This window comes from Branchiostoma lanceolatum, chromosome 9 (assembly GCF_035083965.1).
Source record: "Branchiostoma lanceolatum isolate klBraLanc5 chromosome 9, klBraLanc5.hap2, whole genome shotgun sequence".
NCBI lineage: Eukaryota > Metazoa > Chordata > Leptocardii > Amphioxiformes > Branchiostomatidae > Branchiostoma > Branchiostoma lanceolatum.
This window is the reverse complement of record NC_089730.1, coordinates 6430823-6448445: the sequence shown is the minus strand read 5'-3', so window position 1 is coordinate 6448445 and position 17623 is coordinate 6430823. Positions and strand designations below refer to the sequence as shown.

The 17623-nt window shown below is 38.1% G+C and overlaps 1 protein-coding gene and 1 long non-coding RNA gene across 14 annotated transcripts in view; one reads left to right on the top strand and one right to left on the bottom strand.

Annotated features, from left to right (window-relative positions):
- The window catches only part of LOC136442212 (probable voltage-dependent N-type calcium channel subunit alpha-1B), a 152241-nt gene that overhangs the window by 89475 nt on the left and 45143 nt on the right, over positions 1 to 17623 (bottom strand). For all 13 annotated transcript variants that reach the window (XM_066438955.1, XM_066438965.1, XM_066438966.1 and 10 more), the window contains exon 7: positions 17117 to 17214. In XM_066438955.1, the coding sequence (XP_066295052.1) occupies positions 17117 to 17214 (98 nt within the window). The remainder of the gene's footprint in view (positions 1 to 17116; positions 17215 to 17623) is intronic.
- On the top strand, positions 3596 to 7386 carry LOC136442213 (uncharacterized). The gene is made up of 2 exons (XR_010756980.1): positions 3596 to 3855; positions 5471 to 7386. It is a non-coding gene; the product is annotated as an uncharacterized lncRNA (long non-coding RNA).

Below are 17623 nucleotides of genomic sequence, written 5' to 3'. Positions count from 1 at the left end.
TGTAAGAAATATGTTGAACAATTAATGAAAGTAAAAAAAAATCATTTTTCGGACAAATAATGTTTAAACTTTGCCTGTGCTTCCAGTTCAATTTCAGGTACATGTAACCTCCATTAACATTTATCCGCCACATGAAAAAACAGCTAGTGTGTATGAGGGATCTCTAGTGCAGCAATATGTTGAAAAAATTACTGAAAGTAGAAAAGAACACAACGATTTTCGGACAAATAATGTTTCAACCTTGCCTGTGCTTCCATTTCAATGTCAGGTACATTTAACCTCCGTTAACATTTATCCACCATATTGAAAAATATTGTGTATGAGGGATCTCTAGTGCAGCACAGGTACTGTATGCACAGTTTAGATTATGCAGAGAGTGCATTATACTGAGGGTCATTGCATTTCAGGTCTCATCATACACATTTTTCAGGGTGACCGATATATGGGGGAGAGGGATATTTTCCTATATTCTGACACCCTATGTGACAACGTAGGTGTAGGGTTAGGGAGTGTCAAAACATAGGGTCGGCAGAGCATATATAGGCGTGTTGGAACATACAATGTAGATTTATAACCGGAAATATGTAACCTGGCAGAATTTTGTAAGTAGATTTTACGTCTTCTAAGTAAGTGACAAGTTTTTCCAATTCTGAATTCCCTACTATAGTGAGTGATCCAACTTAGTATATTCTAGACAAAGGACATAACAAGAATAGGCCCTTACAAGGCCCCCCTCCCCCCATAGCCAGCTTTTGTTAGGGCACACAACAATATGTTGATTCATGTAACCTGTTAAAGGCAACCCAAGCAATATTAGGGCCCGAAAATCAGATTTTGAAAGTCAATTTATTAGTTCAAACAACACTATCACAAATTGTAAAGCGACGTCCATGATACAAAAATATGACTTCGTTGTAATGTGAGAACTCACAGAAAATCGCCGCTGGGTTTTTTTGTAAGGTCCCAAAACTAAGGGGATCATTGTATGGCATGTTTTTGCACGGTTTTAAAATGCTCAAAATATGAAGTTATTTATTTGCTAGACAGTGTTAGTAAATGTCACTACAATAAATATTTCAGCATTTTTTTATTTCCATTTTTTGGTCCCTAATATTGCTGGTTGCCTTTAAAACAGGTCGCCAGTTGTTGTGAATATCAATAAAGCCATCTTTAAAAGCCTGTTCACATGAACACCACTATACCCACTTTTGATCCTTGGATACTTATAGTTTTCAATGCATGCATTTTTCAAGAAGCATTAGCAATAGGACACTGAATTATTCATTGGTAATCCTTACAAATTAATATTACAAGGTTTTTTGACCTTGTGGCTTTTGCTCATCCTGGGGACTGACCACAAATGATCACGGGGTGGTATCAAGTCACAAACTACAAATGAATCTCCCCTATACGGAATAAATGTTGAGCAAAACAGAAACAGGCCCTTGCAGTAGTGGTGGTATCTAGAAGAATGTATAATGAATACATTGTTTACTCCAATCTAATGTAATGTGTATGTCATAATTTATGACTCCAAAAAGAGCAGTGAAGTATCATGTATTTTCCCTAAATGGAGTTTTTCAAAACAATAACTGTTACAGTAATAAATGTAGTATATTCTCTAGATCTTATTTGAATAGAAAATAACTCTAATTTGAACCCATAGAAATTATAACATATTGTTATGGATTATTTGTGAATTAAAGGAGGATTCTGGCACTGCCAAAATATTCCAGGAGCACTTCAAAGTTATTAACAAGCACTAGATATATCGGCCAAGGGTAGCTGTATTTTAGACGGTTTTAATGTACAACATATCAACTTGAGATTAATCGTCAAATGTTTCAGTTCATGATTGTTTAACTTAACAATTGAAATTCTTGACTTTCTAGGACTGGCCAAAAATATTCGCTGATTATCCAGGCTCTTGCTGTATGTTTCTGGCATTTGTTTTTGTTATGATTTTGAAACGCTCCCGGTGAGGCATTCATCATATTTTCACGGTAATTTATGGTCTACCGTAGGTGCATACATTTACTCTGCTCCTGAAATTAAAAGACGACAGGCATGTCAGTTGGGGTGTGGAATATGTGGCTATATGTGAGAGTAACCGTATGCTTCTAAATGAAGATTCATGTTATTAATAATTCATTCCATTCACTGTTCATTTGTTTGCCAAACACACAAAGCAGCGGGAACAATATGTTTATCTTCTGTTGCTCATTATTCAGTATTGCTGTATTGTGGCCACAAAATTTTGTATTTCAAAATAGCCTCATCTTCAGAACCTAACAATTTAAGCGTAAATTAGAGCAAAGTTGGCTTCTTTTTTTTATAATTTTTTTATTGGTTTGTTTGCAATATGCTTCCTGATATACAACGTACGGTAGGTGATCAATTTTCAAGCATCTCAACTGCCCTTATCATAGAATAAAAAGATAACATGATATACCCCCCCCACCCCCCCCACAAAAAAAATTGGGAAAAAATTGCTGCGGAAAGGACTGCAACGGAGGCTACCTGTGTAGAACCCTGAAAACATCTACCCTCCCACACAGTCACCATCACTCATTTCTAAGAAAGCACTTATCAGCCTGTATCTTTGCCTCAACATCAGCACGAAGTCAACTTTGAGCCTGAAGCACCTAACAGGTACTCCCCTTGGTACTGAAAGCAATATTTTCAAGGTTGTTACATATCAGAAATCAAAGTGCAACAGAAAACTTTCTTTAAAAAAGAACGTTAAAAAATCTTGCAAAGTTGCTACTCTGTGACACCTCATTTAGAAGGCAATATTTTCACGGTTGTTACATATCAGAAATCAAAGTGCAACAGAAAACTTTCTTTAAAAAAGAATGTTAAAAATCTTGCAAGGTTGCTACTCTGTGACACCTCATTTAGAAAGCAATATTTTCAAGGTTGTTGCATTTTAGAAATCAAAGTGCAACAGAAAATATTCTTTAAAAAAGAGCATTAAAAAGTCTTGCAAGCTTGCTACTCTGTGACAACTCATTTAGAAAGCAATATTTTCAAGGCTGTTACATATCAGAACCCAAAGTGCGACAAAAAACATTCTTTAAAAAAGAACGTTAAAAAATCTTGCAAGGTTGCTACTCTGTGACACCTCATTTAGAGAGCAATATTTTCAAGGTTGTTACACAACAAAAATCAAACTGCGACAGAAAATATTCTTTAAAAAAAGAACATTAAAAAATCTTGCAAGGTTGCTACTCTGTGACACCCCATTTAGAAAGCAATATTTTCAAGGTTGTTACGTATCAGAAATCAAAGTGCGACAGAAAATATTCTTTAAAAAAGAACATTGAAAATCTTGGAACGTTGCTACTCTGTGTGACACCTTGTTTAGTAGAAAGGGCAAAACCTACTTAGATAATCTATCATGCCCACTCACTCAGCAGTAGAACTACATTGTCCCCACCCACGCAAGCATCACTCTACATTTCTAAGAAAACATTCATTACCCAGCATGTTCCCCTCAACTCTATTTACAAGAAGTAATCTTTTGACTTAAACACTTGACTAAGGTAATGTCCTTGGCGCTGAAAACAGTACTTTCAAAGTAAGATTACAACTCTTTAAAGGAGTATTCCACTCTGTAAGCGGGAATTGTCATTCCTCTGAGAATGAATTGTTATCCTTGGATCTAGTTTGTCTTGTAAAATTTACCATGAGTGGGAGCCTGAACGCAAGGCGCTACATGATAGTGATCAAGGCATGAAACCCCCGAAGGATCCATCCAACAATCCCAGAATTCAATGCGCGGTGCGGTACCGAGGGGAGGGCTTGCCAACATGGAGGGAGGGCATGCCAGCATGGACCCCGATGAGAAAACAGGTTGGTACTGGTATAGATGACGATGCTATGAAGTTCAGGAATACATTTTTGAGTAGACCAAATGTGTGTGCACAATCGTTATCAGAACTGCCTGGCCAGCGCTTTTCGATTTTATGTTGTTGTTGTTGTTGTTGTCCTTCTGTAGTATTTTCTACACGCATACAAGTAGCCATTTTAGATAGCAAAAATGTATTTTTAAGAATGCCAAAAACTCTGTATTCCAAGAGTCGATACACTTCAAACTTGTTGTGTACATTCCTGAATATATGATAGTCACTCGGCTATTTTTGTTAGCGTATCAAATGAACTGTTAGCTAGAAATTCGGGCCAGAAGATGGCTCAGTTATCATCGCCGCCATTTTACCTGGGTATGGGACCTACAAAAGGCTCCTCACTATAGTGCCAAAATCTCTGTCCTCCATAACAACAGCAACTTCAGAATTTGTGTGAACATTCCTGAATATATGATAGTCACTCGGCTATTTTCGTTAGCGTATGAGATTAACCGTTAGCGAGAAATTCGGGCCAGAAGATGGCTCAGTTATCATCGCCGCCATTTTGCCTGGGTATGGGACCTACAAAAAGCTCCTCACTATAGTGCCCAGATCTCTGTCCTCCCAAACACCAGCGACTTCAGACTTTGTGTGCACATTCCTGAATATGTGATAGTCACTCGGCTATTTTTGGTTAGCTTATCGGCACAACCGGTAGCGAGAAATTCGGGCAAGAAGATGGTTCAGTTATCATCGACGCCATTTCGCCTGCCATAATGGTGACCTACATTCAACTCCACTCTAAAGTGTCAAAATATCTGTATTCCAAGATGTGAGCGACTTCAAACTTTTTGCGTACATTCCTGAATATATGATAGTCATTCGACTGCTTTCGTTAGCTTATAGAGTCAACCGATGGCGAGAAATTCGGGCCAGAAGATGGCTCATTTCTAATCGACGCCATATGCATTTTGCCTGGATGTTTACATAATGGTGACCTACATTCAACTCCACACTAAAGTGCCAAGATCTCTGGATTCCAAGACCTTTGCGACTTCAAACTTTTTCTGTACATTCCTGGATATATGATAGTCACTCGACTGCTTCCGTTAGCTAGGCACATCAACCGTTAGCGAGAAATTAGGGCCAGAAATGGGCTATGCAAGCAGACGTGCTGATTTGTCATGGACTCCATATTTTTTGTTATTGACATTTGGTCTGGTCTAAATTCAACTCCTTACTTAACTTCTCAAGTACCTGAATCTCTGTATTAGACTTCAAAATTTTTGTGTACATTCCAGGATATATGATAGTCAAGCTTTATGATTGTTTTAACAATCATATAGCTTGACACAATTTCTCGCAAACTCTATAAGCTTTCAAGCTTATAGTTATAGAGTTTGTGAGAAATTGTGTCTGAGGTTGGCCACACTAACAGACACCGCCATGATTCATTTGATCTGGCTTATTTCAGGTCAACATATGACTTCCATTTGTACTCTGATTACATAAACTATGTATCCATCTATATCTATATGACGCAGAATGTCTGTCTTAATGATTTCATGATTGATGCGTATATTTTCAGTAAATACATTACTGTCATTTTGTTTTTTTGATAGAAATGGTAAGGACGCCAAGGAAAGAAAATCCAAGGAAAAGCCCAGGGAAACGCCCAAGACAAAAGGTAGTGTTTTTTTAGTATAATTTATATAATGTAGAAAATGATGTAACATCTCTAGCTTGTTCTCATCTATGGACACTTACTTCTTGCAATGACAACATTGAATTTTATCTAGGGCTCGGCTGTCATATTGTGTGTCATTGGTAAGATTACTTCTTATGGTAAAAAAGAGGGAAAAAAAGTGTATGATACTAGCAGGGCCTGACATTCATTGTTTGGATAATTACTGCACTGGTACCGGTGCACCTAACCAGTAACCTAAAGATGTAAGTGTACAGAAATATTTTTGTATGCATAGCATAGAATAGTAAACAATGAATTATAAACCTTTTCTTAGAGTGACTTTGAAATTCTATGGCTAACTAAACAAGTAATATAATAATGTTCTTTGTTTTTGGACAAAATGTCAAGCTGTATAATACAAGTAGTGTACAATCGTACATCTTCATGATTTTTCTTTTTAATGTGAAGGAAAATTGCCGGCTTAGCATTATTTTGGCACCTCTGTATCAATGAATTAACTCTACGAATCACAAAGATGTAGTTGACTTCAGAATACATTCTCTCTGCAGGTGATCTAAATTGGCTTCTGGGCTACAGCAAAAGGCAAAGGGATGATGTGGTGAAGAACATTTACGAGAAGGACTACACTTTCAGAAGAATGCTGTTGGAGGCTGTCGTGCACAGGCGCCGGGAGTCCAATGAGTACTGGGGGGACCAGGTGCTCCCAAAGCCAGACTTACCCCCCTAACATTGCCCATATTCCCAGGCCAGACAAACAGGCAGCTATTGCGCAGTACCAAACAAGTTTTGAAGACCATAAGCCAGCCCCTTTATATGCTCAATCATTCTGTAGTCAATTTATTTTTTTCCTCATTTTTGTACTGTTTTTTTCAGCATACATGCCTTACATGACTAAACTACATGTATATGTAGTTTATGTTTTGAAATGTTTTGAAAATTCTGGTCCTGTCTCTGCTATAGACACATAAAATGTGCAAATACTAGACTAAACATATTGATGCTTGAACATGTAACATGAACATGTCAACAGTAGTTTACATAATATAGGTCCTGGTAGATACTTAGTAATATACTGATGTCATATGTCACAGGTTATGTTTATTAGATTGATGAGGACAAGTTGCCAATTGTATATCCATTGGAGCATTTTATTAATAAATGTCCTGCCTACATATCTCAGAAGTAAATATTCCATTTTACAACCACCACAAGTTTATGTGTGTCCAACAATACTGTCTCAAATGTAAACACAAGCCATTTTTAAAAATTATTCAGAAATATAATTGTATATCCTTGAAATATACATGTATATGTCTTTCTTGCTGTACAACTAGTTCAAAGGAATGTAGAAATAATGATACTTGGACAATAGCTAAGGTTTCCATTCGGCCTGCCATATAAATTTAACTATAAACCATAAAAATGAATACATACAGGTACTAGACAGTTTTTTATATTTGGTTCAAACACACCTGTTATGCAGTGTTAGAAGTTTGGAAACCCCTGTGTACATGTAAGACTGTTATCAAGTTTGTTCTTTGACTTACCAGCTAAACCCTCACCCTAATTCTAATACTTACAGTATTGAGTTAGAAGAATACAAACTGATTTATAGACCAACTGGACAGGTGATGGCGAAACATCTTAGCAGCAAAATGTCCTAATTCTGTAAATACAATTTTGGCCATGATATCTAAACCTACATGCTCTTCTGCTCACCTAGTGACCTACTTATCTGCCTCAAGAAAACCTATGTATGTCCCATCTTCAGATGGATAGGCCTGCCTTATCCTGCTGACCACACAGAATAGAACCACACGGCACACTGTTCTTCCTAGACGTCGTTTGTGAACCCAGCATGTGAATTGTCAGTATCGTAAGATCCGGGGAGAAACAAAAAATGCATGTAAATTGTAATGTTACATGTTTTTTTCTGTATCAAGATTAATACAAGTACTCTGCAGAAGGACGAGAATGTTGTCTTTTTTTATGATTTATTTATCCAAATAATATTTCCCTTATCCTTACTACACATCTATTTGAATATGTGCACAATATTTTCCTTATCCTTACTACACATCTATGTGAATATGTAGACAATATCTGGCCATTTTTGTTTAGTCTGATAATTTTCAGATCTTGGTATTGCACTGACAGCCCCCCTCCCACACTGTGTAACATTTTCCGACTTTTCACCCTTAGTAATGCAAGTAATTACAAAATTACTGTCCATTTCTTCACACAAGATGCATCAAGAAAGCTTATTTAAAACTTCTCGGTACGTAATATATCGGGTTATACAGTGGTACGACTACTATGCAGCCAGCACCCCAGGTAAGAACGTCGCAAAGTCCGCCTCACGTTTTCGTGAGCTTATCATGAGTCCTGACACACAGGTCGATGTTGTAGATATGCAAAATAAAACGGACAGAAACAAAGTAACAACATTTACCTATTGTTCAATGGCACTCTGACATCTTGTATTCCAAGGTTATGTCACCGTATAAGTGCAGTCTGAGTGCAGACCTCATGAGACAGAGGGGATGGAATTCCTCGTGTAGCTCCCCAGGATCTAGCCGCGAACCCTCCGTCTGGTCACCGCGGCCGTCCTATGCCGCTTCTGCTTTTGTGGCGGTCCCAGCTCCAGCGGAGGCTCCGGCAGGGTCTTCTTTCCAATCGCCATTCTCTAATTGTCCTGAATCATGTTCAGGCTTTAAGGCAAATGGCCTGATATCATTAGGACCCAACTCATCCGAGTCTGTGGCGGCCATGACAGTTTTGTCGTCTGTTCCGTGTTTGGACTAGTGCGCATGCGTATACAACAGAGTAGAAAGAGCGGGTCTGTGGGGGATTACATGGATTTGAAAAGGATTACTGTCGAAAAGTCCTAAGAGGTAATTCAGTCAAAACTCGGGCGTATTTGTTTTTAGAAAAGCATAATTTATCAGAAAAAAATACCCGCTTACTGAGTGGAATTCTCCTTTAACTGAATCCTCCTTTCTTATTAGTTTTATTTACTATATTGAACTTTTCTAAGACTTTTAGAACCTAGTGTATTCTGTAACAGACTATCATGGATACTAAAACACTTGCCTCAGGTAATGTCCTTAGTGCTGAAAACAGTACTTTTAAAGTTAGATTCCAATTATTTAACTGACTAATCATTTCTTAGTTTGATTTACTAGATTGAACCTTCCTAAGACTTTTAGAAACTTGTGAACTCTGCAACAGACTATAATGGATGCTTAAACACCTTCCTTAGGTAATGTCCTTGGTGCTGAAAACAGAACTCTCGTTAGATTCCAATTCTTTAACTGAGTAATCCTTTCTTATTAGTTTGATTTACTAAGATTGAACCTCCCCAAGAATTTTATTTAGAAACTTGTGAACTCTGTAACAGATTATATTGGTTGCTAAAACACCTGCCTTAGGTAATGTCCTTGGTGCTGAAAACAGTGCTTTCTAGATTAGATTCCAATTCTTTAACTAACTAATCCTTTCTTATTAGTTTGATTTACTAGATCGAACCTCCCAAGAATTTTATTTAGAAACTTGTGAACTCTGTAACAAATCATATTGGATGCTAAAACACCTGCCTTAGTTAATATCCTTGGTGCTGAAAACAGCACTTTCAAGGGTAGGTTCCGATTCTTTAACTGAGTAATCCTTTCTTATTATTTTGATTTACCGGATCAAACCACCCTAAGAATCTTATTTAGAAACTTGTGCACTTTGTAACAGACTTTGATGGATGCTTAATCACCTGCCTTAGTTAATGTCCTTGGTGCTGAAAACAGTACTTTCAAGGTTAGGTTCCATTTCTTTAAATGTATAATTCTTTTTTATAAGTTTGATATACAAGATCGAACCTTCCTAAGATTTTTAGAAACTTGTGCACCCTGTAACAGACTATAATGGATGCTTCAACACCTTCCTTAGGTAATGTCCATGGTGCTGAAAACAGTACTTTTAAGGGTAGATACTAATTCTTTAACTGGCTCATCCTTTCTTATTACTGTAAATGAATATAAGTTTGCGTGATTTTTATTTTGCGCTAAGGCGAAAATGGAGTGTTCGGGGTAGTTTTAAGTTTGCGGCAGCGCTATAGTCAAATACTGCTACAGTAGTGGACAAAAATGTTTGCAGCGGTTTTAAGTTCGAAAACCACGAACATAAAACCACCGCAAATATTTCTGCATTTACAGTAGTTTGATTTACTAGAACCTTCCCAAGATTTCTAGAAACTCTGGAACACATTATGATGGATGCCTATGAACAAGATGTTTGGACCAAGTGCTGAAGAAGCATTTTCCCTCGGCCCCAAATTCAATTCCGTCCCATTGATCCGCGGAAAACAAGGACACAGATTTAATCAGCGCAGATTCTGATTGTCGATGCCCGTGCCTCTGTGGCGACCTGTTACCTATGCAGGGCTTACTCGACACCTGCTGCTTCGATTATGCTCTCAAGTCACATGCTACATGTCAATAAGGCCGTGTTGATTTGATTATATGGATGACACACCTGCACACATCAATTCTGTATCTGTATCTATATAGCTGGTACAACTGCCATTAGGCGTAACGCACCAGCTTTGCAGGCACACAGCACGACAGCAGTTGGTTATATTACACCGAACGGTCTGTTACACCTAGTCTTTGCATATCTGACTGCAACTGTTCTTTAAAGCTATTCAGTGAAGATGCTCCTACAGTACTTGATGACAACGAGTTCCCTTCTACTATGGTTCTCGGAAAATACGAAATTTTTAACACATCAATCCTTGGCTGATAACTCTGGTACTTAAAAGCATGACTATTTCTAGTCCTCTTCTGAGCTGGCATTACATACTTATCAGTCGGTACATCCACAAGTTTATTAGTCATTCTGTACATCATGGAAAGTCTGGACGTTGTTCTTCTGTATTCAAGTGACATCCATTGCAGATCTGCTTTCATGATCATTTTGGTGACACTAGAATTTTTGTCCGACACTACAGTTTTTGTCTGATTCCCCAAAAAATGTTTTCCACCATATTGTTGATACAAAACAGCTGCAAAATGAGAAAATATATGCCGCAAGGCCATTTTGATTTGATTACATGGATGACATCTGCACACACATCAATTTTCGTCTGTTTACAAAAATTAGAAATTTTCGACCATACTGTAAATCATACAAAGCAGCTGCAAAATGAACAATTTGATGCCGTAAATTGAAAAAAAATATCAGAAAACAGATACTAATGTCGTAGAATGCCAAAGTCAATTCCAAAGTCAAGTCAACCAAGCTTCCTCATCCACATGCAAGCACGTCAAACCCCCAGATGATGGTGAAAAGAAGACCCTAAACCGGATAGTGAGTGAGTGAGAGAGTGAAAGAAGAAGATGCGCACGTGAAAGAACAAACACAAGGAATTTATTGTTTAGTATACAATACTGTGTGTGTTCAGTCAATTGTTCAACCTTCCTGACCACTTAGATTTCATAATGAAGGCAAATCTTCTTTTTTTTTGCCACCTTTTTTTTTCACACACTTGCATTGGTTTTGGGGTTCCCAGAGGATGCTATTTACATGTACAATTACTGTAATTCTCGTTTCTTTCACTGTTACTTTATATTCACTGTTTTCACTGTCAACTCAGTACTGTGAACTTATCATTCCTGTGAAAAAACCTGTTTTATTTATGATTCCAATCACTTGGCACCATCGTGAAGTTAAAGTTCAGTGAAAATGTTCATTTTCCTTACACAGTGAAATTTTGCTACCGTGAAGATAAAGTAATTAACAGTATACCATCAAATCAGCATGGCCTAAAGGAGAAAAGCCTCCAGTCATAGAATTTCGTTTGATACAAAAAATGCTGTCTTGGAACAAAACAGCCAAAAGTTACTGCTATATGTAAATGGATTATTACCAAACATTGGCCTAAATTGAAAGGTAATGCATGTAGTTGACCTCGTTTAGCACTAACCCTGGGCAGATGGATAATTATATGTAGACACCTGTGATTGGCTGCTGAGATAACTGCATTAATGATTTACTCTATTGGTTCGAATCCTCCCTGTAATGCTCCCCTAGTTTGGGATCAGGGGTGCATTTGGATCTCAAATGACTATTGATTGGACCTAAGTGCTCTAAATGATCTGGCATGGGCATAAAAAATCAATAATGTGATACATGTGCATAGATGCCTAAGATGGCAACTGTCATATATCACTCAATTTTGGGGCTGACTGATTTATAAAGACTTAGTGGAAGAATCAAATTTGGTTAGAATTCGGCACAATTTGCAGTTTTGCCTTTTTGATTTTAGAAATGGGGTCAACAAAGTCATATTTTTGTATCATGGACGTCGCTATACATATATATATGTGATACTATACATATACTATATGTGATAGTGTTGTTTGAACTAATCATGTATAGAAATTGACTTTCAAAATCTGATTTTCGGGCCCTAATATTGCTTGGGTTGCCTTCAAATATTGAAAATTAATGTATTTCCAGCCCTGAAAAATATTGAAAACCTGCTGCAGTCGTGACCACTAGATCCGCTCTATACGTTGTTCTTTCCACTCGACTGAGCACTTTGAGTGCTCGCAGGTTGGGCCCCTATCCTGGTCAAGGCTGAAGCTAAGCCTGTGCATTTGCACTGAAATGATGCCGCCGTCAGCCTCTTGATGCACTCAGTCTGGCATCACTTCTGGACGATATGTACAAAGTGATTGGTTGGGCCGGGAAAATGTACCCTGACTACGCAGTCTTGTAAATCACACTTCTAGTAGCCCAGTTTAGCCTCCCTCTCACTGTACTCGCGGCACGCTGGCATCGTCGCTCCGGCCGATGGAATTGACAAAGCACTCAACGAATTTCATCGACAAAAAGGGATTCTCTTTAAGCTTTGTGTGTTTTGTTGTCTTTTTTGTCATACTTGACGTTTTGAATGATATTCCCATTATCAAGTCAAGGGTAACACAAATCCAGTTTAGGACGCAGCAACGTCGCCAGCATGCCGCGGGTCCAGTGAGAGGGGGGCTTTTGGCATCACTTCTGGCCTATACGTACAAAGTGATTGGTTAGGTCGGGAAAATGTACCCTGACTATACAGCCATGTTAATCATACTTCTAGCAGCTCCTTCACTGCTGCCCAGTTTGGCATCGCTTCTGAACTGTAAGACTGGTATAGAGTGATTGGTTAAGGCCCCCTCTCACTGGACCCGTGGTACACTGGCGGCGTCGCTGCGTCCTAAACTGGATTTGTGTTACGCTTGACTTTATAATAGGAATATCATTCAAAACGTACAAGTTTGACCAAAAAGACAAGAAAACACACAAAGCATAAAAAGGTTCGTTTTCTGTCATTGTAATTTGTTGAGTGCTTAGTCAATTCGATCGGCCGCAGCGACGCCGCCAGCGTGCCGCGGGTCCAGTGAGAGGGGGGCTTTTGGTCAGAAAATATAGCCTGACTATAAAGTGATGTCAATCACACCTCAAGCAGAGCCCTTCCATTGGTCAGGTAGCTAAAAGTTTGATGACCAACACCTCTAAGTCAGGAGAATTGGGGACATCCTAATTATGTTGATTTATGCATAATGTGCTAACATGGACCAATCATTGTCAGTGTTACAACTGTCTGTGGTGTTGGAGGCTGTGTTGACTGGTTTTCAAAGTGAAACCTGAGCTCCTATTGGACTGATTTTCATAGTGATAAATAATGCTGAGCTCCTATTGTTAGTTCTAGCAAGGCCCTTGGTTCTAGGAATGGGAACGGTTCTCTCAAGTCATTGCCTCATTTGCATTAATTTGCATAAAGAGCCCTGGAACCATGATGTCCCACCTGGACCATGGAACAGCATACCTAAAAATGATTATGAGACATCAAGCTATTCACACTGTTGTTGTAATATATATATATAAACCTCTTGTATGTATTCATGATATGAACTCTAGAAAACATTGTAATGTTATATTCCGGCCGCACCCTTTTGTCCTGAGTAAAACTCTAAGTGCAATATTTTAAATAGTCTTATCAATTGTTTTAAACTGATATTTATTGAAACTTTTAACCGTTGCCTGATTTGTAACGCGCAATTACCTACGATGTATTTAGCCTCGCAATTCAGCCTTATAAGGGCTGCCATGAGGCCTGTCTGTCACATGATGACGAATAAACCAGTCTACTACTACGACTATTAGAGGTGTGCCACCAAAAGTTCTCGAGGAGGAGGGCCAATCAGCCCCTGACAGTGAGAGATTACGTAAGACTACGGAAAATGGACCCCTGCACTTGGCAGTGGAATAATGCAGAGCATGAAAGACAAGAATACAGCCGGCTATATCAAAGCATCTCTGTTTCTTTTGAGTGCTGCCAATGTTATAATCCCATGGTTCCTATGGACCGAGAGTGATATCGATTCTCTTTGCCAGTGCCAAATCCACAACCATATTCATTTTTCCTCAAGCCAGAATCAATACAACTGCATAACGTCTATCCCATACTTACAAACTAGTCTCATTTCTGTATTTCTACCTCTACATATTAAAAGAATCTCTCTCTCTCTCTCTCTCTCTCTCTCTCTCTTTATATATACATTGTATATATATAACTGTCTCTCTCTCTTTATATATAATATATAAATATATAACTAGATATATATATAGAGAGAGAGAGAGACAGAGAGAGTTATTGATGTATGTACTACACATATCATGTCTGAGAAATATCTAACAAAATAGAATAAATGAGATGAAAAAAATTACTGAAATTTGATAATTTTCAGCAATTTTCTTATTTCTCAGCAGTAACTGTTGCACAATTTGAAAAATCTGTAACATTTTCGATACTTACATCCGTGTCAAAAACTTCTTATCTATATTGTCATCATTGTATCTTGAGATTTACGATACCAAGACGACAAAATGTTCCCTTGAAAAAGGTGCTCGAAGCAAGATAACGATCGTCTTCAGAAACCCAAAGTGAAATTCTAACGATTAACTTCAATGCACACTATAGGCACAGAGATGGCATTGAACAATGTTATTGTTGTAATATAGAAGAAAGAAATATTATCAGAGCTTATTCTTCACCGTAACCACAACAAAAGCAGTTGTAATTTTCTTTGCAATCAATAAATGTAGCCTGCTCATACATGAATTAATCTCTATGACTAATTCCATCTCATTATGGGTCAGCGTCTAGTAATACCACACTGTCCCCAAAGACCATCACCCTCGAGGATTTTATCATACCATTTGGCATGCCCATGGAATAGATCGCTCCCTAGGCGCGCCTTTGGGCGTACAATTTTGATCCATGGTAATGTATATATTCAACCCCCGACGGGCTGATAAAAATTGGCACCAAGACGGGATGAGGTTCCTTAATTGCCTGATGGCACAGTTTCCCCGAGGATTTAGTAGCTGCGGTACACTTTGATGTAGGAGATAGCGGGAGCATTAGTGGAAATTAGCATCGCCCGAATACAAGTGCACGTACGCATTCGGATAAAGACAGGCCCGTGTTTCAGAGAATGAGATCTTGTCTCCTGAGAATGGGACACATTTCGGGAAAACTAAGAGGCCTTTAGGAAGAAAACTTTTTCTTAAGAGTGCCATCAGTTTTGTTGTGAATAGGGAATAGGGTGACATCATGTTTATTTTGAAACTAAATCAGACAAGAACAAACCTTTCAAAGATGTGTCGTACTTTGGATAATCATGGTTACTTTGTAAAGGAGCTTTTTCTAGAAATGCCAAATGTACATGCTGAAGGAAATGTTAATAGCATCTTGTTTCTGTAAGTTGTATGTACAACATTAAACATTATGTACTGGACTAAGTAAAAATGTGCATAGCAGGTAAAAAAATAGGTCCCTTTTCAAGTCAAAAAGGGAAGTAAACAATTATTGAACAGGGTGTTGTTCTTCTAACTGAAATTTGCAATTTAGGAATCAGTCCCTTTCAAATGTTCCAATGTTCAGAATCTTTTTTGATTTCTATTTCTGGTCAACCTAAACTTACCTGACATCATCTTCCTTTTGATTGCAAAGCTAAACATTCCTTTTTTGTTTGTTTGTTTGCTTGTTTATTTCATATAACCGGTAACATTAAACCTCCTGACGTTTAACAAAAAAAAAAAACATTTTTTCTAATTATTGAGACAATTATGTACAAGACTGTAAGGTTTGATCCACCCACACCGGGATGGACCCCTACTCTTTTCGATAAATACAATGAGATCTTTAACATGCTTGAGGCGTGGCTCTCCTCAAACACAAGACCTTCAGCTTTACTTCCCAACAGAGAGGACGTCCCTAACCAAAGCCAGGTACTCATTCTTACCTGGTCGAGTGAGAAAATTAGTAATACAAAGCATCTTTCCCGAAGGCACAACATTAGGGTAACTTTCAATAGAAACAGCCCTAAAGATGAACTACAGGTAATACAATGGTGATGAATGAAATCGTAGTTGACTATGAATGTTTAGTCCCCGAGAAATTTCAGTTTCCAACACCCCTATTACTGATGACTAATACCAGGTCTCTGGCATATGATAAAAGCTATTCGTGCCACAATCTTTCACTGCTCGAAGACGCAATTTGGGAAATGAGTCCATACTTTTTCAACGCATCAAATTACAAATGAAACAGTAGTTGACTGCAAAATGTTTATTCCCTCAGAAATTTCAGTTTCCAGCACCCCCATACTGAGGACGGGTCTCTGGCATATGATAAAAGCTATCCGTTTCACAATCTTTCACCGCTTAAAGACACAATTTGGGAAATGAGGCCATACTTTTTTTCAACGCATTCTTATGAGAAAAGCTATCCGTGCCACAATCTTTCACTGCTATAAAACGCAATTTGGGAAATGAGTCCATACTTTTTCAACGCATCAAATTGCAAATGTTCTCTCGGGCCTCATAATACACCGATGACTCAGCCATTGTTTCAGGAAGAGGAATGTACAACAATGAAACACCAACTAATATCATGGTGAATCATCAAAGTTAACACCAACTTGTTATTCATAGGAACTATAGTTGATGTCCGTGATCAGTTCTATACATACTTAAAGTATTCTATGATTTTATACTCTTGACCAATAATATATGATACAATATATGTTTTGATGGTATACTTTTCCAAGCTTAATCAAAAGAGGCCATAATTCAAAATGAGTCTATAAGTCAATGTTGTGGGAAAATTATTCCACGCAGGGTTCTAAGTTGTATCGCATGGGCTTCCATAGAATATTTAGAATGCATTTCGCGCGCGCCGGTTGTACCGCCGTCGAAAATTCGAATACCGGCTTCGGAGGTTGGAATCAATGTTGTTACAGTTTTTTGTTCGAGGACACAAACTCCCTCAAATTCTGGCGCATTTCCCATTGCAATGTGTGTTTTCTCGGGTGGGTATGACATAGATAAAATACAACACGGTGTATTCCGCATCACCCTACGGCTGTCGGGCTGGTACCTTGGGTGATATGGAATACCCCGTGTTTTATTCTATATGTACACAACACTAGAGACAACTAAAGAAGGTACATGTACTTACTTGGTATTCCTGCCACCAACTTGAGTGGTCGTAACACCCTGACGGCTCGAAGGGTGCGCAAGTCGACATTGTTACTTTGGACAAAGGTAGACATGAGGCTGTGCGGGTTCGGAAGGGCGTCGGGAGAGATAGAAAGGAAAAAAACAGGACGCGGGTAAGTTAAGGGCTTGTTAGTGCATCACAAACTCAAAATAAGCTCCCTATGAAATCATAGAGAGTTTCGTATTCTGTAAAATGAAAGTGCCAACAGTTTGCAATTCAAAGAAATTGACAACAATTTACTTGTTACTTAGTGATGTTAAACAACATTAAGAGCAACACATGTATCATGCAAACAAACACAAAAATCATTTGAATATTAAGTACATGTACAACCATCTTTTGGCTTTTAAAGTTTGGGGTGTCTGTCAGTTTATGTTTTTGATGACTGACACAAAAATTAAAATGTCATTGAAATTCATGTACTATCGAAACTAATGTTACAGTTTTAGAATCATTGTTTGTATT